Raw genomic sequence first — 25177 nt, forward strand, 5'->3', positions numbered from 1 at the left:
AAAAAAAAAAAAAAAAAAAAGAAAAGAAATTGTCTCCTTGTTAAATAGACACCATGACAGTGTGTGCATAGTGTATTGTTAACCTCCCGTGGAAGGTTAAACGGGCTTCTTCTGTATCTAAATCTGTAGCTGTGAAAAATGTCTGCAGCATTGCACCCACCCACCCATGAATGGGGAAAGTGAAGACTTGCACCTGTGGGATTAGGTGTAGCAGCAGGAAGTAAGAGCATTTGCAGCATGTAATTAACAAGGAATTTTTTGCTTTTCTTTTTTTTTTTTAAACGACATTTTCATCTCACTGGGTTAACCAGTGATTAGCGCTCGAAAAAAATTTGCTGGAGTCTGCATCCTTACTTAAGCTCATTCCCTCGCTGGTGTACTCTATTATGCAGCCAAAGTCAGAGGAACTCACCTTACCATACTCCATTCCCGTCCATATTTGATTTCTTTATGCTCATGGGGGAATGTTTTTAGATATTTGTATCCTTTTACTATAACTTCGTTAGCCAAATTCTGTTCTTTTCTGAATCGAATTAGAAGTAATCCAGGAAGGCTTATTTTGATTTAGAGATTACTACCCTAAGAAACAAGATGGAGAAGTTAGTGCTTAATGAACTGAGGATCTCAAAGTTGTTGTTTTTTTTTAACGTCTTTATTGGAGTATAACTGCTTTACAATGGTGTGTTAGTTTCTGCTTTATAACAAAGTGAATCAGCTATACATATACATATATCCCCATATCCCCTCCCTCTCGTGTCTACCTCCCACCCTCCCTATCCCACCCCTCTAGGTGGTCACAAAGCACCGAGCTGATCTCCCCATGCTATGTGGCTGCTTCCCACTAGCTATCTGTTTTCCATTTGGTAGTGTATATATGTCCATGCCACTCTCTCACTTCGTCCCAGCTTACCCTTCCCCCAACCCCGTGTCCTCAGTCCCATTCTCTACGCTGCGTGATCTCAAAGTTTTAAATGGGAGAATGAAAAGCATTTACTCTCTCTTAGTGGTATTTAATACATAATGTGCTCGCTATGTGGTTTTTAATTGTTATTTTCTCGTTCATTAAGAAAACTGTTAATTACAAATATAGCAAAGATTTCTAAATGTAGCTCTCCAGAACAAAATATCCTTGATAAAAATTCATCCAGATCTACAGTTGTTGAAGTTTAACAGGCTGCTCCTTTGATAAGGTTGGAGACACCCACTTGCACCAGAATGTGTAGCAATATTCTACCTGGTGATGCAGTCACATGCATGCTTTTCATTTACACACCAGCAAACAAAAACTTGACTGAGTGTGTTCAGTTTTTTGCTTTTTTAACTAAACTTTATTTCCTGATAAGATAACATGTAATAATGGAATGAGACGCAGTGACTTCCAAAATATGTAGATCTTACTGCCATAAAACAGAGTCTTTGCACAAAGGAGCACTGAACCAGCGATAATGTCTTCTATCCAAACACATTTGTACTGTAAGTAGAAACTGTTTAAAAGGAAAATTACATCTTTTTCAGCAGTTTATCAGAGATAATTACCCTTCATACACCAAAGGAAGGATAAAGTGTTTTAAAGAACTATAATTCTAATTGGTAAATGTCACCAGCTGTTGCAGTTATTCTTACTTGTGTATATTCTTTTAATGATTATAGTCTCGTGCCACAAGCTACATGAAAATATATTCACTAGGTGTGAAATTCCCGTATGTCACAGTTTCAAGAATACGTAAATAGCTCAAAGATAAAGGAAGAAATAATGCTAATGAGGAATGTAAGAATTGTAGGGTTTGTTTTCTAGGCAAGTGGATCTTAATTTGCCAAAGGGGAGAAAATGTAATTTCAAAAAGAAAAAAACAGAAAGAAAAAGACAACACTTAATGTGTTGAAATAAACTTTTAAATGAGCTTTACTTCACACCCTCAACCAGAGTTGTGATTTTCTTAGCTGTAGAACCGTCTCAGCTTACAGATTTCAGTATTATATCCCTCGGGTCTGCGGAAGGCAATAGCACTGAGTTTTCTTTTAGGCTTAAACTGTAGAAGTATTTGTTAGTTTTAGATGACAAAAGATAAATTCTTTCTGGACAGTGTTTCATGATGTCTAATGTTATCTTAAAAGTGATCAAGGAAACGGGAAAAAAATTACCTTTGGGTCTGTGGCAAGTGTTTAAAGCCATCATTCTCCATTTCTCCTGGCTGTAACTCAGTTTCCAGTGAGTCTGATGGGTCAAGTGATTGACTAGTTTAAACTTCTAAGCGTACTCTTCTTTTGAAAGGCAGAAATAAAAATGGGGTAGCGGTGGGGAAAAATGGTGGAGGAGGCACGCCTCTCATGTGTTGATTCTTAACTCTCAGTTCCTCTGGGCTGTGCCCAACTGCCTTGGTATTTTATATATCACAGCATTTTGTTTCTAGGCACTGGACTGAAACTCAGATGTGGAGCTGACTTGTTATCATGTGTAGAAAGTCATTCTCCTGTCATTTTCATTCTGCGGCAGTATCCTTTCTGAATGTTCACACTTTCAGTATCTTGACAAATTTGAGAGGCACGGAGAGAAATCCTTATCTTATGGGCTAGCTGTCTTCAACTGTTAATAGTAGTTAGTAATCTTGTACAAATTACCCTGCCTTTTTACTGGAAAAACTTACGTATAACACCCCTCGCCCCCAAAGAAGAAAATAACCTAGGCTTCTCTTGAGTAGCCTTGTAATTATTTAAACTTTCAGACATTGCTTATGAGAATTATGTAGAAAAATAGTGAAGGCATGAATTTGGTAAGTTGTCTCCATTAAGTTTGGAATATATTTCCTACATTGTGTATGGATGCTCTGGAAGGAAAGATCAGTGAAGACATTTATATAAATAGTTGTTTCAGATTATAGCTAGTCACGAATTTTGTTATAACAAGGTTATGGTTTTTGTTTTATAAATTTATTTATTTTTTTTTTTGGCTGTGTTGGGTCTTTTTTTTTTTTTTTTTTTACATCTTTATTGGAGTATAATTGCTTTACAATGGTGTGTTAGTTTCTGCTGTATAACAAAGTGAATCAGTTCCTTGCGTTATGCGGGCCTCTCACTGTTGTGGCCTCTCCCATTTGCGGAGCACAGGCTCCGGACGCGCAGGCTCAGTGGCCATGGCTCACGGGCCCAGCCGCTCCGCGGCATGTGGGATCTTCCCGAAACGGGGCACGAACCCGCGTCTCCTGCATCGGCAGGCGGACTCTCAAGCACTGCGCCACCAGGGAAGCCCTGTGTTGGGTCTTCGTTTCTGTGCGAGGGCTTTCTCTAGTTGCGGCGAGCGGGGGCCACTCTTCATCACGGTGCGCGGGCCTCTCACTGTCGCGGCCTCTCTTGTTGCGGAGCACAGGCTCCAGACGCACAGGCTCAGTAGCTGTGGCTCACGGGCCCAGTTGCTCCACGGCATGTGGGATTTTCCCAGATCAGGGCTCAAACCCATGTCCCCAGCATTGGCAGGCAGATTCTCAACCACTGCGCCACCAGGGAAGCTCCCTCAAGGTTATGTTTGAAAGGATCCTTCAGTCCATGTGGTATAAATTTCCCTTTAGGCTAAATATAAGAGGTAAATATATAAGAACTTTCTGTGATTTTCATTGCCCAGAAATAACGTTGTTACCAAAAAATCAAATTAATTTTTATTAATGAGATATGCCCAGTGTCTATACTGTGCACTGGTTAAGAGATGGGCAGTTTTATCATTGTATCAATACATAAAATACAATCCCCTCCTGGAAAAAGAAGTGATAAGAACTTTGTCCTTCATTTAAGGAAAAGGCACTACTACTGTCCTAGCATCACTCAGATGTATATCTTGTCTTTCCTGCAGTAGTAATAGTTAAATGATTCATATCCTCTTTCACCTGGTTTCCTTACATTATTTACTTTTACAAAGAGTCCACTGATGGAGTTTGTAAGTGCATCCTACAGATACGAAATTATGCACGACTGACATTGACTTATTCAGGCATCAGTTCTACCATTTCATCATTATTATTGTCCTATTCTAAAAAAATGAATTACTCAGTACAGACTATGAATCAACCCCAGGTATAGAGTATACAGATCATCTAGTCCAGCTATGTGAAACTAAAAGAACTAGAGATAAATTTAGAAGGAAAACTCTTTAGGAGCCATTCAGGTTATTGTCCCTCCCTGGTGCTGATTCTGTAGACTCTGTAGGAAGGAGGAATTCTATTAACTGCCTTATCTTGCCTAATATTAGAAGACAGCAAATGTTGAGTAACTTTGGAAACTTATCTAGTCCACACCTTTGGCTCTTCATGGGAGACTAGTTCATCAATATTCTTATAGGATTTCTAAAATAATATAAATCCTTGAGGTAGTATTGATAAATATGGATGAGTAGAAGCAATGGATAACCCACAAAATTTTGACTTGCATTTCACTTTGTAATGCATTAAATGTTTTTTGTTCAATATCTTCCTAATAAAATTTATTTTGTACTCCTTGAACACCCATAGTAGTTGAGGAAGGCAAACCAAGGAAAGCTAACATTTTTTAAAATATATATGGATAAACCAGCCAGAAATGATGAAAAGGAAATTGAACTTACAATTAGGAAATGATTATTGCATGTGGGAATTTCTTTGAAAAATGTATTCATTTATACTGCTTGGCATATTGACCTAGCAAGGTAGCCATTTTAAAAAAAAAAAAAAAAAAAAGAGTATCTACTCTTTGAGTAGATATTAAGATATGGTCTGTCATATCTTTTTTTTTTTTTTTTTTGGTCTGTCATATCTTAATAATGATAAGTAACTATGACCTCAAGTTATAGACCTCAGTAATAAACTTTTATTTACTTTAATTATGGAATTTGAAGGTGTCCATTGTTGATTTGATCTTAAGCATATTTTTCTACTGTAACTTTTGAAAGGTTATAAGGAATGATTTTCTAGGATGGTGATTAAATAACATTTTCACAATCAAGACCGGATATTGTTTTATTCCCTGTGCTTTTTCCTCACAACAGAAACCAGGAATGGATCTGGCAGACACTTATATTATGTTTGTTCGGCAAAACCAGGATATTCTTCGAGAAAAGGTCAATGAGGAAATGTACATAGAAAAGTTGTTTGATGTAAGTACCCTTGCAATTCATGCTGGCTTTGTAGATGTACTGTGAAGGAAAAAGTTACACTTTGATGGTATGTCTGCAAAGCAGACTCTCTTTTTTCATTTCTTTTTCTTCTATGCAGCTAATATAGTTGATCATTTTATTTCTTTGACTGCTGACAGAAGCCTTAACTGGCTTTTTTCTATACTTGAAAACTGTCACTATTAGAGTGAGAGTCTCAAAATCCTTCTAAGGTTAATTTTAGCAAGCAAGATGATATCCAGTTTACCGTTGTGTATAGTTTACATCACTTGCCTTTGCAGCTGTCCGTAAACAGGATCAAACTGTAATGGATTTGGCCCCTACTATAAAAGTTTTTCTTAAGTCAGTATAATATTCTTCATTTAAACAAAGAAATAAGCTGCAATAAAGGCAGATATCTCCCACTGTACTGTTAGTGTGCATTTCATCTTGCTTTCCAGTACTGACGTTTGCTAACAGAATACTGCTGTGGTCTTGTGAAGGTCTTCACTGAGGCATGGCAGCTCCTAGAATGGGGAGGTTGTGGTTTTAGATGGCCCGATCAGCAAGTTTCATTCACCGAGTACCTGTAAAAGAGACTAAGAGAGCAGTCCATTTCAACAACAATGTTGTCACTCATTTGTAATTATTCAGCAGTCAGTTCAAAGGAAATGGTACTTTGCTTGTGACATAACTTGGCAAAATTCACTACAGTGCTGATTCTGAAATGTAATATTTGCTTTGAACTGTATTTATTTATGTACATCTTCTCTGCATTTTAGAAATGCTTTTCTGGCAGTTTCATTTAATTATGCAAGTTTCTGCAAATGTTTTCATAACAGCAGTTCACGGGCTTCATGGTGACACTTCAGCTGTGGCAGTGACAGAAGGTCCTGCTACGTCATCATCTCCACCATGGTCCGTCGTGTCAGTGTTTGCTGTTTGTCAGACTGGGTGGTCAAAATGAGCCTTATCTTTCATATTTTATGTTTCTAGCCTCTACCCAGGCTGTTTTACAATAAAAGTATCATCTGTTTTAATAAGCTAAGTGTTAATATGTGTGAAAAGAATGATTTCCTAAAAGCTTTGATGCCCTGCAGGGGTAGAAAAATTATCATCCATCCAGCTGTTGGCTCCTTTACAAAATACTGAAACCATATTAGCAACTTCTGTTTCCACTTGGTATTGCTCTGAATTTACAAGCATATGTTTCACTTCCAAGTTCTCTTTTACTTTTTTTGCGTATGTGGTAATTTTCAAAAATGTTGAACAGAAAAGAACAGTTGAGTTGCTGTTATTCCCATTACGTTTCTTCTTGGTATAGCTAAAGCACATCTTCTATGGTGAAAAAATCGTAGAGTCATTCTGGAAATAGGCCACTGTGCGCGCGCGCGCGCGCGCGTGCGTGTGTGTGTGTGTGTGTGTGTGTTTCTTAACATCTTCAATTTTTTGTCTTGGCGACCTATTTACTACAAAGCTTGCCATCAGATTGTAACAGGGGTAGAATTTCTTTTCTTTTTTTATAAATTTATTTATTTATTTATTTGTTTGTTTTTGTCTGCGTTGGGTCTTCGTTGCTGCGCGCGGGCTTTCTCTAGTTGCGGTGAGCAGGGGCTACTCTTCATTGTGGTGCGCGGGCTTCTTGTTGTGGTGGCTTCTCTTGTTGTGGAGCACGGGCTCTAGGCGCGCAGGCTTCAGTAGTTGCTGCACGCGAGCTCAGTAGTCGCGGCTCGGGGGCTCTAGAGCGCAGGCTCAGTAGCTGTGGCGCACTGGGTTAGTTGCACCGTGGCACGTGGGCTCTTCCTGGACCAGGGCTCAAACCCGATGTCCCCTGCATTGGCAGGCGGATTCTTAACCACTGCACCACCAGGGAAGTCCCAGAATTTCTTTATTCAGAAAGTTATTTCCTACTTAAACTCCCCTTCATTCACCAAACTTCTTTTGAAGACTTTTTGTATGGCAGCAATAAAAAACGGAGCTAACTAAAGCGGACAGGAGGCTAACATTAAAATGATGTGCTAGTTTGACTGTCCTGGTGATAGGTATACACTTTCCTTTCAACGCCTAAGCATGAGACATGGCTGTGAGTTTGCTTCTAAAGGAACCCTTGACAAGCAACCATTCTGTTTTGGTTGTGAAGGTTTTGTCATTCTGTGTATCCCCAGTAGAACATTGGACTTGTTATTTGTAAAATAGTTATAATGTCCTTAAACATTCTAATATTTTTAAGTTGCACATTTTTATTACTGTAATTGAAAATAGAAAGTAAACTGTAATTCTATTGATATGTCACCAAGAATAACATATGAAGGGGTACCGAGAGCCTCTAATTAGCCAAGACTGAATTTGCCTCAATTACAGTTAGTAAATGAGAGGTTATCAAGTATGTGTTGAAAGGTAAAGTAGAATGTGTATCTTAAGCAACAGATCATTACTGAGAGACGTTATATAATTACTTGGCTGGAGCTTAAAATAATATTGTTAGGTGTCAAGAAACAGTTGAAAGTAATGACCCTATAAATCCTGTTAGCAACCTTAGCCTATTACAGATAAAAGACTGAACAGTTTTATTCAGGCATCATGACAAACTTTTGCTATTCCAGTTCGCTTCCTGAGTAAGGAAATGAAGCCTCCCACCTTCAGATGCAGAAGAAAATGTGTACACACACACTCACACGCCTGCATGCAGATGCATGCACACTCACTGCAGTGAGTCAATACTTAGTGGTTTTAACCCACCCAGATGAGAGTACAGGGCCTGCAGTTTCTGGTCATGAAATATGAGAGCTTAACTTCTTACAAAAGATATGCTTTTTATCCAGATGAAGTTCGCTTCGTTCTAGAACACATAGCAGTATTTCTATATAAAACAATTATTCTACAAAACACCCATCCTGCCACCAACACCAACACTTTAAAAAAGAATGCATGTGTTTTACTAAAGAATTTTTTTCCGAATGAAAAAGACTGCTGAAAATTCTGTGAAACTGGCCCTGAGAGTAGTAATTAATTACTTGTGGTGTTCCTGGCCTCAGAAACTTTTTGATCAATTAAGCATCTTACTAGTTCCTGATACTTGTGGCTAAATACCTTAGGGTTCTGTTTAAATAATTGTACCAGGGACTAAGGTAAAAAAATGACCATTGCCCTGGATTTGCATCCATTGTTTTGGGGATGCACCTACAAAGGAGAATGGTACCTTCTACTGTTGTCCATGTGCAGCACCCCACCCAGCCATACACCATGACTCTGCTTCCTGAGCATCCTGCACTGCTATTATTATTGTTCTAGCCCCTAATGGAAGTTTTCTTATTCCTTCAATGTGTTAAAGAGGGGGATGACTGAAATCTGTATTCTCTGACAGACCATAGATAGGATAATCTTAGACGTTTACATCAAATCTTGAAATATTAAAACTAAAAGTATCATTTGAAGATCAAAACAGTTAATATTAGGATAAATATCGAGACATTCTACTTCATAAGTGGTTAAACTTATAAAACACTTTCTGCTTAAAACAGAAATAATTTCAAAAAAGTGTAAGTAAATGATGGCAGATCCCCTGTTTAACGGAAGGTACTAAGTTTGATTAAGGTACATCCCTAATCTTTTCAAAGTGTCAGAATAATTATAATAGCGTTCCCTGTCACCACTACTATTCGCAGGGCACCTCCGTGTACCAGAAAATGTGCTAGATACTTGACCTATATCATTCCTAACCTTCTGGGTAGATGCCATCACCCCCATTTTAGCCTTATTTTCAGGTTAAGGAATCTCCCACCCAGAGACAATAAAGGACTTGTTAAGTGCTAAATCGGACTTTGAAATTGTGTCTCTCTAGTTTCAAAGTCCATGTTATGTCTACCATACTTCAGACTTACAAAATGTGAAGTGGTAAAACAGTGTTTGTAGGAAGAGGGCTAGACCAGGAATCCAGAAACCTCAGTTCCAGCCACAGTTCTGCCATTAATTGGATGAGTGAGCTTTAAGAAGTTATGTCACCTGTTTGAGACTCAGTATACGTAGTACATATAAACTGAAGAAGCTAGTCTAGAACTCCAGACGGTTTCTGAAATCCCTTCCAGATTTTAAACCAACATATTAAATTAGTTTTAATTTTAGCAGTGGCGCCAAAAGTTACTGGGTTGGTTGCATGCTGAGGCTTGCACCCCGGAGTAGCAATCAATTCTTAATTTTTTTTGTGATGGCCAGGTGAAAGCAATAAGCAGTAGCAATTACAGTAGATAAGTAGAAAATAGATTCTATATAAAGACTGTCATTTGACATTCTGTACAGCTACCACCATGGTTCTGAACCCTACATTTAGAAAAATGGTTGTAACTCATATATTCTGTATTCATGTTAAGTCTTTCTGAGTGACCAGAATAACTTAAACAGAGGCTGTCTTTGCCTGTCAAGTGGTCATTGGTGGTACACAAGCTGTTTAAAATCTATATGTTAATATAATGGTCCCTGCGTCGCACAGTATATTCTTGTAGCTTATATTGTACAACATGGGGAATATAGCCAATATTTTATAACTATAAATGGAGTACAACCTTTAAATATTGTGAATCACTATATTGTATATCTGTAACTTATATAATACTGTATAGCAACTATACTTAAATGTAAAAAAAGAAAAAATTATACTCACTTATTACCATTATGTTTTGAATTTAGCCAAAGGAGAAAAATATACATGTTAAATCTACTTTTGCAATTAAAAAAAATGTGTCTTATCTGGGTAAGAGAAATCTAAAGGAAGTTCTGTAGCAGAAGAGAATATGGATTCACCAAAAGAAGGTGTTCTGCTTTGCAGGCAATGTCCCTTACCCCAGTGTATAAAATATCATTGTCAGTAGCTGTTTAAAAATTTTATCAAATCAGGGCTTCCCTGGTGGCACAGAGGTTGAGAGTCCGCCTGCCGATGCCGGGGACACGGGTTCGGGCCCCGGTCTGGGAAGATCCCACGTGCCACGGAGCGGCTGGGCCCGTGAGCCATGGCCGCTGAGCCTGCACGTCCAGAGCCTGTGCTCTGCAACGGGAGAGGCCACAACAGTGAGAGGCCCGCGTACCGCAAAAAAAAAAAAAAAAATTTATCAAATCAAAACCATCTACAACTTGTCTGATCCCAATATAAAGGCATGGCAATGATTTTCTAATTCTTAAGTTCCATTTTTAATGCCTACTATGATGTTTCTTCCCACACTCTCAAGTTTCAGCAAACACAGTGAGAGCCCCAGGTGTCCACGGGTCAGGAGAGAGGCTGGGCAACTTCCCTGAGAGCTTTGGATCTCTGGGTCGGAAAGTGGTGATGTTTCAGAAATCAAAACTGACACCACGGTGATCACCACGAGAGCATCCTCTGTGGTCACTTCCTAATGTCCAAGAATATTACAATGCTGAGGCCCGTAGGGGTCGACTGAAGTGCATCCTGCTGTCCAGGAGAGACCCTCAACCTTCCTACCTCTCTAAACCTTTGTGCATTTATAGGGCATTTCCCGTCTTGTGTCCCTTTGAAACAATTTCGATTTAGCTCTCGTGTTGCTGAAGACACATCAGGGTGCAGTATTTAATTGGTAAATCATGCAGATTAAACATTCTCTTGTGTTATAAACTGATTAAATATCTAATTGTTGAGGAGTTTCATCTCAATGAGATTTTTTTAAATCGTGTTGTGATGTCTTCTAAAATTAAAAGTAATTCTTTAAATGATAATTAATCAGTGATATTCATCCGAATAGTGTTTTATGAAGGATTAATTTCTTAGGACTTTCCTTGAAAAGAATTCTTTTCAGTAAAGAAACTCTAAATTAAACATTTTAAGTAAAATCAACCTAAACTATGTCAGTGAGTTCAGTAGCCATTTTAAGATATGGTAAGAAAAAAAAATGAAACTATTGCAAGTGAATATGCTTTTCAAAACAAAACTAATTTTGCACTTCTATGCTCTTGTTTGTCTCTGGACTCCCAAATAAGAAAAAGGGGGGAAATGCTCAGAATTTTTGAGTTAACTGTTTCACACCAATGCCCAAATTTTTGATTTGAGAATTTATTCATCCTCAGTAAGACTGACACTACTATTCTTAACTTATTTAAAAATTAAATTTATCATGTTGGTTTCCCAAGAATACATGAAATCAACAGGACATGGGTAAGAATGGCTGCTAGATGGTAGGATATATTTAGAACTGACCATCTACTTTTTCAGTCATATTCCTTGGATGAATTTCTTTGTGTATGTAATCAACCTCATTATTAGAAATGCAGGCTGGAAGCCGTTAAGACCCGTTAAGAAGATTTCTTTGCCTTCTTGCATTTCTTATCATTCCATGATATTATAGATATATTCTCTTATATGTGAATGTCGATTTAAAAATAGCACTTTTCCTCTTTTCAATGATCTTTCACTTTCAAATGATGAGCAAGTGGTTATATACCTGCCTAAATCAGTATAGCTTCCCGTCACAGAGTATTTTCTCTTTGGGTTTGTCCCTATGTAAAAAGAAGTCAAATATAAAGCATTAACTTTGGCACATTATGCCCAATCATGATTTCCCTATCAACACTCAAAATTAAATGTTACCATCACTCTCATGTCATTCCATTCTTTTCCTTTTCCATCACTAGAAAAGATGGATGATAGAAGCTCAGTGATGTACTTGAGACTATTTGAGATCATTTATTTCTACCCACTGTTAGGTCGTGTACCCTGGGCCACACTGTGCACTAAAGGTAGATAAGAGGTTTAACTGTCTGTTTCTTACTTGTGTTATAGGACCGGCATCTCACATCTCCTACATTTGAACAATGTCTTATTTAGCTGCTTTAACACATTGTTTTCCAGGTGGTGTTTTTTATTTTCATTATATATATTCCTGCTTTGTTTTACCCACGGTATTCAGACTCCCACTGAAGTTGTTTGACGTCTTTTAAGACAGTTGTAGTCAGACTTGTTCTGTATATGGTCATGTCTGCCTCAATAAATGCCATACAGAGCTTGCCCCTTAGCTGTTTTCTTTTTTCCTCTCAAAGTTTGTTTCTCTTCAAAACCTCTGCTCTCAAATTACAGCCGTCTCGCTCATTTTAGTTAATAATCCTTATTTTCGTGTTATCATTTGTAAGTGTAAGGATTTATGAAAGGATCTACTTTTGATGTACGGTGTGTGCCAAAATAGCTTTGGCAAGTCCAGACGCAGCTCTGCGGCCAAAGGCCCTCATTTGAACCTAAGCTGTTGGTGAATTAAGACCTGAGAAACTTGAGATAAGCGTGCCTAATTGCCTAAAAGAAACTCAGCAAGAAAATGTATTGTAGCTTGTTGATCTTATTTCTTTAATAATTCAAAAGAATCTTCCAGAAATATGTGGACTTCTTCCTCAGATTCTTGAAATGTGATCACGGGACACAATTGTCATTTGGCACTTGCCCAGAAGTACACATCTTTGCATGAGGCACCTGGACATATGTGGCAGGTCTGGCAGAATCAGCTAATTAACAACACAGGCTTAAACAGGCACCTCATCTGGCAGCGCAGTTAGTTGCCTGATGGTGCTCAGCGGGACCGGGTAGTGCTTTTTATTTTTCTACCCTAATGGTCTGCTGCCCACCTAATTTTGCCTTATTGTCAGTCACTACTTACCGCAGCTTGGGGCCCTCCCAGGAGGCTAAATTATTATCAAAGGATTAGGGAGATGTAGCCTTGCAGCTCTGACATTTCTGATTACTTGTCTATGCCCGAACACTAATTAGCTGTGACTAATTAAGAAAAATGTTCCTGCCATAGAAAACCATTTAAAAGAGCTGAGAAGTAGAAAAGCAATTCAAAAGCTGAGCAGTGCTCAGATTTGCTGATGCTCTTTACATTTCCACCAGAGCCTTAACTCACCTTTAATTGTGCTCAGAATTTAAAAAAAAAAAAAAAAAGAAACTCACATGTGAACTGATCTGAGGTTTTTGTTTGAATAGGAAAAAAAAAAAATTGTGGTTGATCACCTAAAGTCTCTTAGCAATGGAAAAACTCTCTCTGATGAATGGAAAATGTCAAAACTTGCATTTTGATCGAGAAATTTTTCTTCACACCGAACGTATAAGTATGCATTTGCTTTCATTCACCCAAGCCGGTAACAGTGACTTAATAGTCATGGAAGAAATTAGAATATTCTCCCTCCTGATTTTATCAAAGATAGTTGAAATAATTACAAACAACATGTTGAGCATTTCACAAGTTATTTAGTATTGATTTCATGCTGCCTTCACATGTAATATGGTCTGAAAACTCTGACTTCTCCACACAGAGCCTGGCTTTTCCTCGGTGGTTTGCATGCTTGCACTGCATCTGGCAACCAGTGACTTATTAATGAAAATACCCAGGGTTTCCCTGGTGGCGCAGTGGTTGAGAGTCCGCCTGCCGATGCGGAGGATGCGGGTTCGTGCCCCGGTCCGGGAAGATCCCACGTGTCGCAGAGCGGCTGGGCCCCGTGGGCCATGGCCGCTGAGCCTGCGCGTCCGGAGCCTGTGCTCCGCAACGGGAGGGGCCACAACAGTGAGAGGCCCGCGTACCACAGAAAAAAAAAAAAACAGAAAATACCCAGGACTCCCCTGAGACCAGCATCTCTTTCAGTTGCCCAGTGTGATGTTTTCATAGAAATGATAGCTACCATCCTTCTCTTCAAACCTGAGTTCATAAGCAAATGACACATGGCTTTAAAACCGTTTTCTGTGGTAGCCTTTTGAACTCCTGCTCCGGCAGACACTCCCTTGGCAAGCTTTCCATGCAGCCCCATTTACATGGTCAGTGCCATTCACAAGTGGGCACAGCAGTGGCAGCCAGATTGCCACTATTGACTACGTCCAGCTACAACAACAACAAAAAAATCCGTGTAAGGAAACGGCTATCATAGTAAATCAGCATCATTGTGGCAAAACCATGTGTTTATTGAATGCATTGAAAGGAAACTCTAAAAGAACAATTTTCACAGGTACTTATAAATACCTAAACTCCAGAGGGCCCTCAATTTCTTGATCTCAGCCCAGCCCTAATTAAGAGACCATCTAAATTTTGTTCTCTTAATATGGGCAACATGTTTTGTTTGAAATAAAGCAAGTTCTAACCCCTACGTCACCAAAATTCTTCATGCTGTTTTTTAAACCCATTTCCCTTTTTCCTCTCAGTGGAAAACAAAAAGCAGGTAGCCAGCATCTCTAGGGAATAATCCTTCCTATATATAAAGACTGTTATTAAGGCACCTGTCATACTTGTCTACTCCAGGATAAATAATCCCTATTTGCTAAACTTCTCTTTATAGGCCCCTTTTCTAGCCCTTTAATCATCTTTGTGGCTGTCCTTTGAAACTTCTCAAAATGTTCTCGGTCATGCTTAGGGTTTAGGGTCAGGAATAGGACGCAGTATTTGAATGTGGCTGAACAATATTTTTTTCAAGGCATATTCCTAGTTATGCATTCTCATGGATAACTTTCCCATACTTTTGCTCTACTGATCCTTATAAATTTGGTCCCATATATTCCCCATATTTCTTGTTGACTTTCCTCTTACTGCCTATGTTATACAGTTAAAAATGTATATGTTTATAGATGTAGGATGGTCATTCATGTGACATTTTGGATGCATAAGATCTAGAAAACAAATCCAATTCATCCTTCAAATAGGAAGTGCAAGGGATGGTGGTGAATGTTGGGATTAAAAGGTTAGGCACTGGGACTTCCCTGATGGTCCAGTGGTTAAGACTCTGCACTTCCACTGCAGGGGGCACTGGTTCAATCCCCCGTTGGGAAACTAAGATCCCACATGCTGTGCGGCCAAAAAAAGAAAAAAAAAACGTTAGGCATTTGTTTCCTCCCACATAGTTGGGTATCTCTGTCACAATGACTTGGTAGGATTCTAATTAAAATAGGAAATCAAATCCCCTCTTATTATTTATTCATACAACCAGTATTTATTTTCTAGAGGCCACACACTGCTAGAGGCTGAGAATGCAATGTTAGATAAGATACACCAAGTTCCTTGCCCTAAGGGAGCTTACATTCTTAAGGCCAAGTGGGTCTTCTGAAAAAGTTGTTAATTTCTACATTAAAATGTTTCATATTTTCATCTATTGAATAGACATTAATAGATTTTTTTCCAAATGGATGTACTATGGAGAATTAAAATTTAGCACCCTTTCAAAATAGATGATAGTGATTATCTAAATATGACGTTTATTTATTTCTCTCTGTTGCAAGTGGATGATTGGAAACTTGCCAGAATTTAGGGCCAATGCAAGGGTTGTACCTAGCTCTAGTGCCTGCAATATCAAATGCCGTGACAGTACAACAAGGGCACACGCTCCCTCTCTACCCTTCATGGGTTCTTTGCTCAAAAGCAAGGCTTATACCAGCTCCCAGGAGAGCTCTCATGTCCCCTCAGACTCAAGTCAATGGTGCCACACCAATGATGTTTCTCACTTTTTTTTTTAACACCTCTCACAAAACCAACAAGCATTGAAAGCACCCAGGACATGTCACTTCTTGGTGTAAATGCACAGGCAGTGCTGCCAGCCATACACCAGATATGCCCCACAGCCTCAGATACCCCCCAGGAATAGCTACCAATACCCCTGAGCATATGCTGGAGGAGCAGCTCACTGCATGCGTGACAGACTCTCGAGGGCCAATCCAGGAGCTGAGCACATCAACCTCTGAGCACATAATGTTATCATATCTTTGTGTATAAGAGTATATATGTGGACACTCATATATGTACAGAGACATGGGGGTTTGTTAGTTTACAGTACTTTCTCCTTTACTTAATTCATCACTTAAAACGAAATTAGACTGTCACATTTTCAGTTCTATGTTAAATTTCTTTAGCCAGATGCGGTTGTTTACTTTTTGATGATGTCTACAACTTTAGCATGCATTAAATTATTTTGCTGTTAATGAAACATGTAATTCAAGTCAACAGTTCCTCTGGCTCTGATATTCTTTTATCTTTTTTCTGTTGAAAAGCTGCCCTGCCACTATTATATATGTAACAGTTTATGTTTCCAAATATTTAAAAACATTCAGTCCTTCAACAATTATGTAATGCATGTCATGTGCCAGACATTCTGCTAAGGGCTCAAGATATCAATAAAAAGACTTGATTTCTGCCTTATGGATACTCACAGCCTGGTGAGGCAGACATAGGGCACATTGTGCAGTATTTTTATAGACACCTGTACAGAGTTCTAGGAGCAGGAAATACAGGAGCATCTAAGTCTGCCTGGTAAGAGATAGTGTTGGCTTCGTAGCAGAAATGATAGTTGAACTGAGTCTTAAAGGTCAACGTGAATCTGGCCAATGAAACGTACATGGGAATAAAAGTCCAGACAGAGGGATTGGCATGCCCAAAAACCATAGATATAGAGAAACCCAACATCTAGCAGATCAGCAGGTCATTCAGGTCCTGTGGGAGTGCGCCATGAGTCAGAGACCGGAAGGCAGCTATTTATCCCAGTCCCTACCACACTCTGGAAAAGGGACTTTGGAATAATTGTTCCCTATTTTTTATAAGGAAACTGAAGCAGAAAGACTTGCTAACCATTAATTCTCAGACCTAGGTTTTATCTCAAACTTGTACCATTTAATAGTCTAATCTATTTTTATCTGGATCCTACATTATTGATTTAAATGCAATATCGACCAAACTTTTATATATAGTACTTAAGATGAGTCATTCAACCAGATGAACAGGTCATTTGCCCAAATAAATCATTCATAGTCTATGTCTGCACCCCAAACTGGTGCACACACCATTATAACTGGGTTGACCACTGAGTTCAGCCAAACCACTCATTAGTCAAAAGATTAGCCAAACCAGTATGCGTTCCATCATTTGTCAATAAGTAGGCGAGAGGGGGAACAACTGATGATCTGAAATTTTCACTTTGTAATCACTAATCTTTTTAGCACCAGGGAAAGAACCACAGAATAAATTTACAAAGGCACTTGCCTACTTGATGATAATGAATATGAATAGTATTGATTTTAATGCTCTTTGTCTAGTGTGAGAATAGGTCGGCTAGTTTAATAATATTACTTTCAGGATATTTTGGAAGAAAGGAAGTTTGGGGTTAATGAAATAGTAGTGAGTGGAAAAGCGTTTGTGCAACCCCCAGTTTGTGGAACTCACCCTGTTATGTAACTGATCCTATTTTATAACTGAAGAGGATTGAATGCATCTTGGAAGTGTCTTGGTTATTATGTTCATGTATTTTTTTAAAAAAAAGGAATGGGAAAAAAAAGTACTGAACTTCAAGAGCAGGAAAGATTTTTCGGCATTCAACAAGCATTTATTAGGTACCTACTGTATGCCAACCCTCCCATGTTAGTACTTTTTACACTTTCCCTTTCTTAACAGACATCATAGTGCTCATGAACTCTCCTTTGCAGACTTCCTCATAGAAATAAGAAATGAAAATCGCCCTGAATGTGAGTTTATTGAATATGGAAGGAAAAAGCCATGAATCGAGTTCTTCTCTGTTCTGTATTTTAAAAAAAGATGAAGAAAACTGCACATATAGATTGAGTCCCCTCATGAATGTACTAAGGATCTTCTTTCCACATTGCTTTGTTTTGTTGCAGTGAAAAAAAAATTCTTCCCAGTATTCCTAAGCATTAGGGTATATGGCACTTTAAAACAACTTAAGAAATGCATAGCACAAGGACCATTTGGTTGGTTACCCTAACAGAGTGTGGTTCTTCCAAAAATTTATTACATTATGTAATTACATTATCAGGTGTACAAATATCTTTGGAAATGCAGATCACAGTAACTTGCAAGAAAATGTGATGGACTTCTTTGAAACAACAAGCATCTCCTATATTACTTCACAATCCTGTGTTATGATAACTATCAGGGACCACCAGGCATGGTAGAGTTGTTTTCTTAGTTGTTTGCTACAAGCATCAAACTACTCTTAAAAAAGCAGAGACTTGGGCTTCCCTGGTGGCGCAGCGGTTGAGAGTCCCCCTGCCGATGCAGGGGACACGGGTTCGTGCCCCGGTCCGGGAAGATCCCACATGCCGCAGAGCGGCTGGGCCCGTGAGCCATGGCCGCTGAGCCTGTACGTCCGGAGCCTGTGCTCCGCAGTGGGAGAGGCCACAACAGTGAGAGGCCCGCGTACCGACCGCAAAAAAAAAAAAAAATCAGAGACTTCACTGATGGAACAGACTGTTTCATAGAAGGAAATGGAATAACGTAGTAGTCATGAGCACGGACTCTGGAGCGTAGATATAAGATGAATCTTAACCTTGCCACTTACATAAACTTAACTAAGTAAATTGCTTAATCTAAACTCAGTTTTCTACCTACGTGAGCTCAGTTTCCATGCAAAATAGGAATAATAACCACTTCATCAAGGTTGTTTTAAGAATCAAATGAAAATTTAACTGATGCACTTGAACTTCCCATGGAGAATTTTTTAAAAACATCAGATGCCTTTATAATCAGAGTATTATTATTATATAGTATATTGTATATAACATTATTTGTTATAAAATCATAATAATAAGAATACTTCACAGTTCTTAGTAAATTTCATTTATTTCTCATTATACTTTATTGTTTCATTTTTATAATATGTCTGTACTTCATTAAAAGGCCAAATGAAACTTCTGGAATCCTAGACTTGCATATTTGGATGAACAAAGCTATATTTAAGTAGCATTAAAAAAAAAAAAACAATTTGGCTTTTCCCTTCTTTGAGGAGAATCACAAGCTATATTGCTTCTAATCATGCCCCTTCCTTTCACAGTCAAATCTAATCTCATTGTATTTCTGGAGAGCATAAAAATCTTATTTTAAAGCTAGTTCATATAATCTGTCCATCATATCACAGATGAGAAAACCGAGGCATAGAGAAAGCAAGTGACAGGCTCAGTCAAGCAAATAGTCGCATCACAGGGGCCGGCACTGCGGCCCCTGCAGCTTCTGTGTTGATGTTCTCTGGTGCGTTCACGGCCAGCCCTCAGCCTCCAGGTCCAGATGCGAGTCTCTGTTTCCCTCCTCCTGTGCGCCTCCAGGGCTAGCTGGTTGATAGATGTAGGTTGGGTTGAACACTTCCTATATTCTTAACCTAATAGACTGGTTTCAGTTTTCCTTAAATATAGCCTTTAATCCTATTCCAAGCCAACACAAAATTCACACTTAAAACTTTCAAAATGCTTGTGGGTTTTTTTGCGGTACGCGGGCCTCTCACTGTTGTGGCCTCTCCCGTTGCGGAGCACAGGCTCCGGACGCACAGGCTCAGTGGCCATGGCTCACGGGCCCAGCCGCTCCGCGGCATGTGGGATCTTCCCGGACTGGGGCACGAACCCATGTCCCCTGCATCTGCAGGTGGACTCTCAACCACTGCGCCACCAGGGAAGTCCTAAATGCTTGTGTTTTGAGGGTCTGTTTGTGGAACCAAATATAATCATTTCAGTGGGTTAACTTGAAAAGAGGGTGAAAATGTTGGTATTATTATATCAAATGTCCAGTTAATATAGATCTGCATTTTAGTGCCTAGAAATGGGAAGTGACCACAAATTTAGTTATATTAAACAGATGTACTGTTGACAAAAGGAACACTCCATGTATAAAGAAACATTTCTATTTACTTTTTAATGTACTGGTGAAACTGTAGGGCATTAACATTTCTAAATAATTTGTTGCCCTCTAAAGCCACGAAATGATCCTAAAGGATGCTTTATATTTATCAAGCTTTTCAAAACTATTATTCTTTTATCCAATTAAACTTAACATTTAAAAGGCACATATTTCCTAAGATGAGATTTTCTAGATGGTATGTCATTTCAACACGGTGACTTGACTCTGGTAAAACTATCAGCTTCTCTTGAAATAAATGAAGAAATGCACACATACTGTGGAAATGTAGCCATTTCATATCTGGGGGCACTAAAAAGTGTTGGGTTTGTTTTTTGTTGTTGTTGTTGTTGTTCACCTATTGAGACGAGCCTAGCTGGAGAAGAATGAAAATATATCAGCTAGTTGTACCAAGTTCATAATCAATAAAAAGCTAAACACTTAAGCAGAAAATATATCACAGATTTGTTCCCCAGCAAAGCAACTATTTTTACCCTGCCGTGATCATCAGAAGCCACATTCTGACAGAAATCTTTTGCTTGAAGCAGCCGCAATATGTGAACCCTATGTGGTCCTGTGATTCAGATTTAGGAATATTAGCCCCAGAAGGTCTGAAGACATTGTGCATTAGTATGTATTGAGACCTCATTCCAGGTGGCAAGCAGCTGGACTTTTTAAAAAATAAAACTTCCAAAATAAAGGCGAAGCGCCTGTTTCCAGGCAGTAAGTGTTATATTTAATTGAATCCTCCTCAAAATGTTATAAATTAGGCAGCAAAGGGAGCCGTGCATATTTAATATATTTGTTTTGTATTTCCACTAGTCGACAGAATAATGAAATTCCTTAAGTACTTCTCTTTAACTTGCATGAAGAAAGCACGGTATGTTGCTAAATCTCTTTTCACCAGCACTGCCGAGAAACAACTTTAATCCTTGTTAGAAAATTGCCGAGTCTGGGACTGACAAAGAGCTCATGCTTGTTCCATTGTTAGTGCTCCCCGGCCCCAAGAGCAGAGCCCTTTACAGCTGCGTGGATCCCGCCCGGCTCAGCTGCACTATTTAGGAGAGGAGGTTTGTCAATTTCTATTGACAATGGAGAGAGTTTTTCAGGGCCTGTAGCAGTGCTGACACAGTTGGGGATCAATGCCAGCCATTCAGAATGCACCCTCTTTCATTGCTTTCGTTTGTTAATTCAAGACTAAAGGTCCACTGAGGGGGTTCAGGGTGTTTAAGAAAGCTGATGAACTGTTTAAGAAAGCTGATGAACTGCAAGCGTTTATAGCCCTGGTGTGGCAATTTCCATAGTCAGTGGCAACTCCTGGCACTGAGGGAGCTGTGTCCTTGTTGACCCTCTTGTTATTAAAAATGCACAAGTGCTGCGCTTCTCAATATTTCAACACTCTTTCATTGTCAATACCACCTTCCGAGCCCTTCAGCTTGTTGCTTGCTCTAAAGATCTTCTTAGATTGGGTTTGAAAACTTCACCTTAAACACTAGATTAGACTGATGTTCTGTTTTCCGTGCTCCTGTTGATTTGTTGAACCTTCCCAGGGCTGGAAAGCAAGTAGCAGCTTGATGGGGAGACGGGCTGCTAATATGATTTACCAGTCTACAGTCATGCACAATAAGTGTGAATAAATACAGGGGTCTCACAGAGTCAACCCTAGCCTTTCCTTTTCTTTTCTTTTTGCTTTAAAAGAGATATCTCAAGAAAATGAAGTGAGTAAGGCATGCCCTTACAGGAGTTGAATGAACCACAAAAAAGAAAAAAAAACACATATATTTTGTTAAAGTGGTAGGCTGCTGGCATGGATTGATGGGGGGAAAAGTGTAGAATATACACTAACTGCTTTATTCTTAAGTAGACCAAGCAGGGAATAAAGCAGTAATGCCATACCCACGACTTGAGTGCAAGCTCCAGTGCCCCTTTGTTGTCATCCCCTGAAAGGAAAAGTGAATAGTCAAACAAGTTGCTTTATAAAATTAACTTTTCCAAAATGAAAGCACATTTTCTAACAGTCACACTTCAGTGCACATTCACCCCTTTCAAATTTTTTTTTTTCTTTGCTTTGGAGGGTGGTTTGGTTTGGTTTGGTGGGGTGGGGGGAATGACGCTGACTTACCTTTGACTTTTTTCCTCAAGATGAAAAAAATGGAATCCATGGTCCTCCACCCAGAAGAACATAACCATTCCAACACCAGAAATAGGAAAATGCTAGCGATTTCTGTTTGGTGGTTTTGTCTGTTTGGGGTGTGTGTGTGTGTGTGTGTGTGTGTGTGTGTGTGTGTGTGTGTGTGTGTGTGTGTGTGTGTGTGTGTGTGTGTGTCACTCTATGTGTGTGTGTGTGTGTGTTTCACCATATATAAGAAAGAACCAGTCCTAGTAAGGTTTTTTGTTTGTTTGTTAGCTTACTCTTCATAGCAACGTAAACTCTAAGCTAAGCTATTCATTTCTCTTCATCATTTGCTTGATTTAGCTGAAATTCTTCAAAATGCTTTGACTTTGGAACCAAAAAATATGCATGATTAGCAGATGGGATAATTTTTCTTATAGAATGTTCCTTGTAGAATAATTTGCCTTTAAAGTAAGGTGATGATGAGTAGCTTAAGTACTTTATTAACATTAGTTCTTTTTCTCTGTTTTTATAGTTAACTTTAGATCATTTTATTCCCAAATTATTCTTCTTTAAAAGTAGAATTTTGGCATTGTGTTAAAGAAGTTATATTAATAATAAATTTCTGTGTTATGTCAGATGTCCTTTCAGTTATCACTTAATCATAAGTATCACTCATATGTAATGGAAAAATGAAGTTACATTAATTTTAAATTACCTAAGGATTTTTTAAGAACATAAGATGCATATGGAGTAATTTTAAGAAAGCATTTTCATTTACTTCAGATTCATGCAACTTACCATATATATAGTAACTTTACAGTCTAACAGCCCAATTAACTTGTGTGTTATAAATTTTGTACAATATATCGTATTTTGTCCCCCCAACTACAGAAAAAAATTATTCCTTGAAGAAGCACTATAATTTAAGAGTCATAACCATTATGACTACATTTTAGTTTTCAAGTTACTTGGAGGGTGGGCTGGGGGCGAGGGTTTTAATTCAGTATACTCATATTCAATATCACCAATACCTATGAGTGTTTACCTGCATTAAAATAGAACTCAAGTAGTTGAGGCTATAACTTGAAATAAGGACGTATAGAATTTAAATACCAGATACTAATCTATTAAGATTTAATATGTCAGCTGAAGTACTGATTTTTTTAGCAGTTTATTTTTTAAGAATTTAGGAGTATCTCATTTTATAAAACTTATTTCTGATACTTTTACATGTCCTGAAAATTAGGAAAGTAATCATTAGGAAAAAGAAAAACGGGGTACATGAATAATATTTTTTTTAAACAACCATAGCCCATCTCACATTTTAAAAACTTGAATGTTCATTCATCCATTTAATATCACAGTACTCAGTAAATCGGTTACTCATTTTCATTAGCTTATCTCACTTTATGCATGTGTGTCCAGTATGCCAACAAGTTAATAGAAATAAGTCTGATGAAATGTTAAACTAATTCATTTTTATATTATGCTTAAACTACCATTCCTTATACTAAATTTTATTAGAACAATGTTAGTAAATACAAGTCCAGGTGAATTTCAGACTTACTTGTATCACTTGAGATTTCTTTTAGAAATTTGTATTTACTGCTTTATTATGGAAGAAAAATATCTTTTAAGATTTTTTTCTGTGTTTGAATACCTAAGAACATATGCACGTACATATGTGATCTGTAGTGTCACTGTGTGTACACAAGCAAGGCACAAAATACCTTCTCTTTCAAAAACTCTTTTGTCATTTCCTAAATGCTGCGTGGACATTGATATTTCTCACAGTTATCTGAATGAATAGCATTATTTTCTTACAGTATTACCTAAACCTGGCTCTGGCGTGTAAGTACTGAATCCCTTTAAATGCCATCACTAATGGCAGATTGCCCTTTTTTGAAAATAGGAACAAAATTTCTTCTTTTACTATACTCACAGGCATTATATAGGAGCAGGAAAGTACATTAGAGAAGAATTTCAATTTTCCCACCAAGAGAGTTATAATAAACAGAAAATATTAACCCTCCAAAAACACTTGCAAAATGAAACAGATTGTTTTCTTTTATAATTTGGTCAACTGACATCTGTTTTTGTGATTCTTCTAAGACACAAGAATTCCATCCTGATAATGTTCCTTCCTAAGACCTGAAATCTTTATTTTAGGTGGTTTTAGACCATCTTGGCAAATACTTAACAACCAATAGTAGATAAAGGTGTGATTGGGGATTAGAGGTTAGTAAGCTGTGGATGTTTTTTGCCATCCCTCCTTTAAAATGCTATTTCTAGGTATTGCCTACGTGCATGATGGCATCTACTCTGATTTTTACATAACATACAGGCTAATGGGAAATTTCCCTTTGAAAATAATTTACCTGTTTTTTTCCTGCTGCTTGGCAGTCCATTCAGTCCCATAACATGTATTTAGTACGCATTGTTACCTACAAATTACAGAGCAGGCCGCTAGGCTGCAAGTGCAAAAACACTGTTTCCCATGAATATGTTACAGCTAAAAGACTGTAATGTTAATTCGTGTAAAGAACAGCCTAGGTCAACTTAGCAGATTTTCTAGCAAAACATACAATTCTGTTAACAGGAAATTATAGCATTATTGACTTCAAGTGCTGATCTATGGTCATTTCAGAGTGTTTCATTACCCCCTCATTACCGAATCTGTTAAATGAATACTGCAGAGGTTGTTTTCTTTTCTGTTTTCTTCCCCCCACCCCGCCCCCATCCTTCTTTCCAGCAATGGTACAGCAGTTCCATGAAAGTCATTTGTGTGTGGTTGGCTGATAGATTAGACCTCCAGCTTCATATTTACCAACTGAAGACACTAATCAAGATTGTGAAGGTAAACAAAATGTGTTTAGATGTGAATTGCCCAGCAAGCTATAAAGAATAATGGCAAAATATTGACATATAAGAAAATCGTATTTAATATACCTGAGTGGATGTAAGTACTTTCAAAACATCACTTTCAGCAAGGATGTGCTGCTGTTTATTCCATTTTCAGTTAGATTACTAAAAAAACATAAATTTATTGTTTTTGCATTAATTAAAAGTATTTTGTTATCAAGTAATCATATTTGAAGATAATATATACATAAAGCCCCTAACACATTTACCTGAATGTAGTAGGTCCACAGTAATTTTGTATTAATTGTCTTAGGTATAGAAATGTTTTCTCCTAATATATTTCCTTCATATTTATTAATATATTATTATGAGGGCTTTTGAATTATATTTGCCCCTAGGATAAGGAGAGTCTCCTTTATTTTGTTATATCCTGATATGAAAGTAAAACATTGTCACTGC

The 25177-nt window shown here is 38.1% G+C and overlaps 1 protein-coding gene across 1 annotated transcript in view; it reads left to right on the top strand.

Annotated features, from left to right (window-relative positions):
• The window catches only part of CADPS2 (calcium dependent secretion activator 2), a 524381-nt gene that overhangs the window by 493827 nt on the left and 5377 nt on the right, over positions 1-25177 (top strand). Inside the window, exons 28-29 of the mRNA XM_007471293.1 lie at positions 5009-5116; positions 24609-24713. Coding sequence (XP_007471355.1) covers positions 5009-5116; positions 24609-24713 — 213 coding nt within the window. The remainder of the gene's footprint in view (positions 1-5008; positions 5117-24608; positions 24714-25177) is intronic.

This window comes from Lipotes vexillifer, unplaced genomic scaffold, assembly GCF_000442215.2.
Source record: "Lipotes vexillifer unplaced genomic scaffold, Lipotes_vexillifer_v1.1 scaffold618, whole genome shotgun sequence".
In the NCBI taxonomy this organism is placed as follows: domain Eukaryota; kingdom Metazoa; phylum Chordata; class Mammalia; order Artiodactyla; family Lipotidae; genus Lipotes; species Lipotes vexillifer.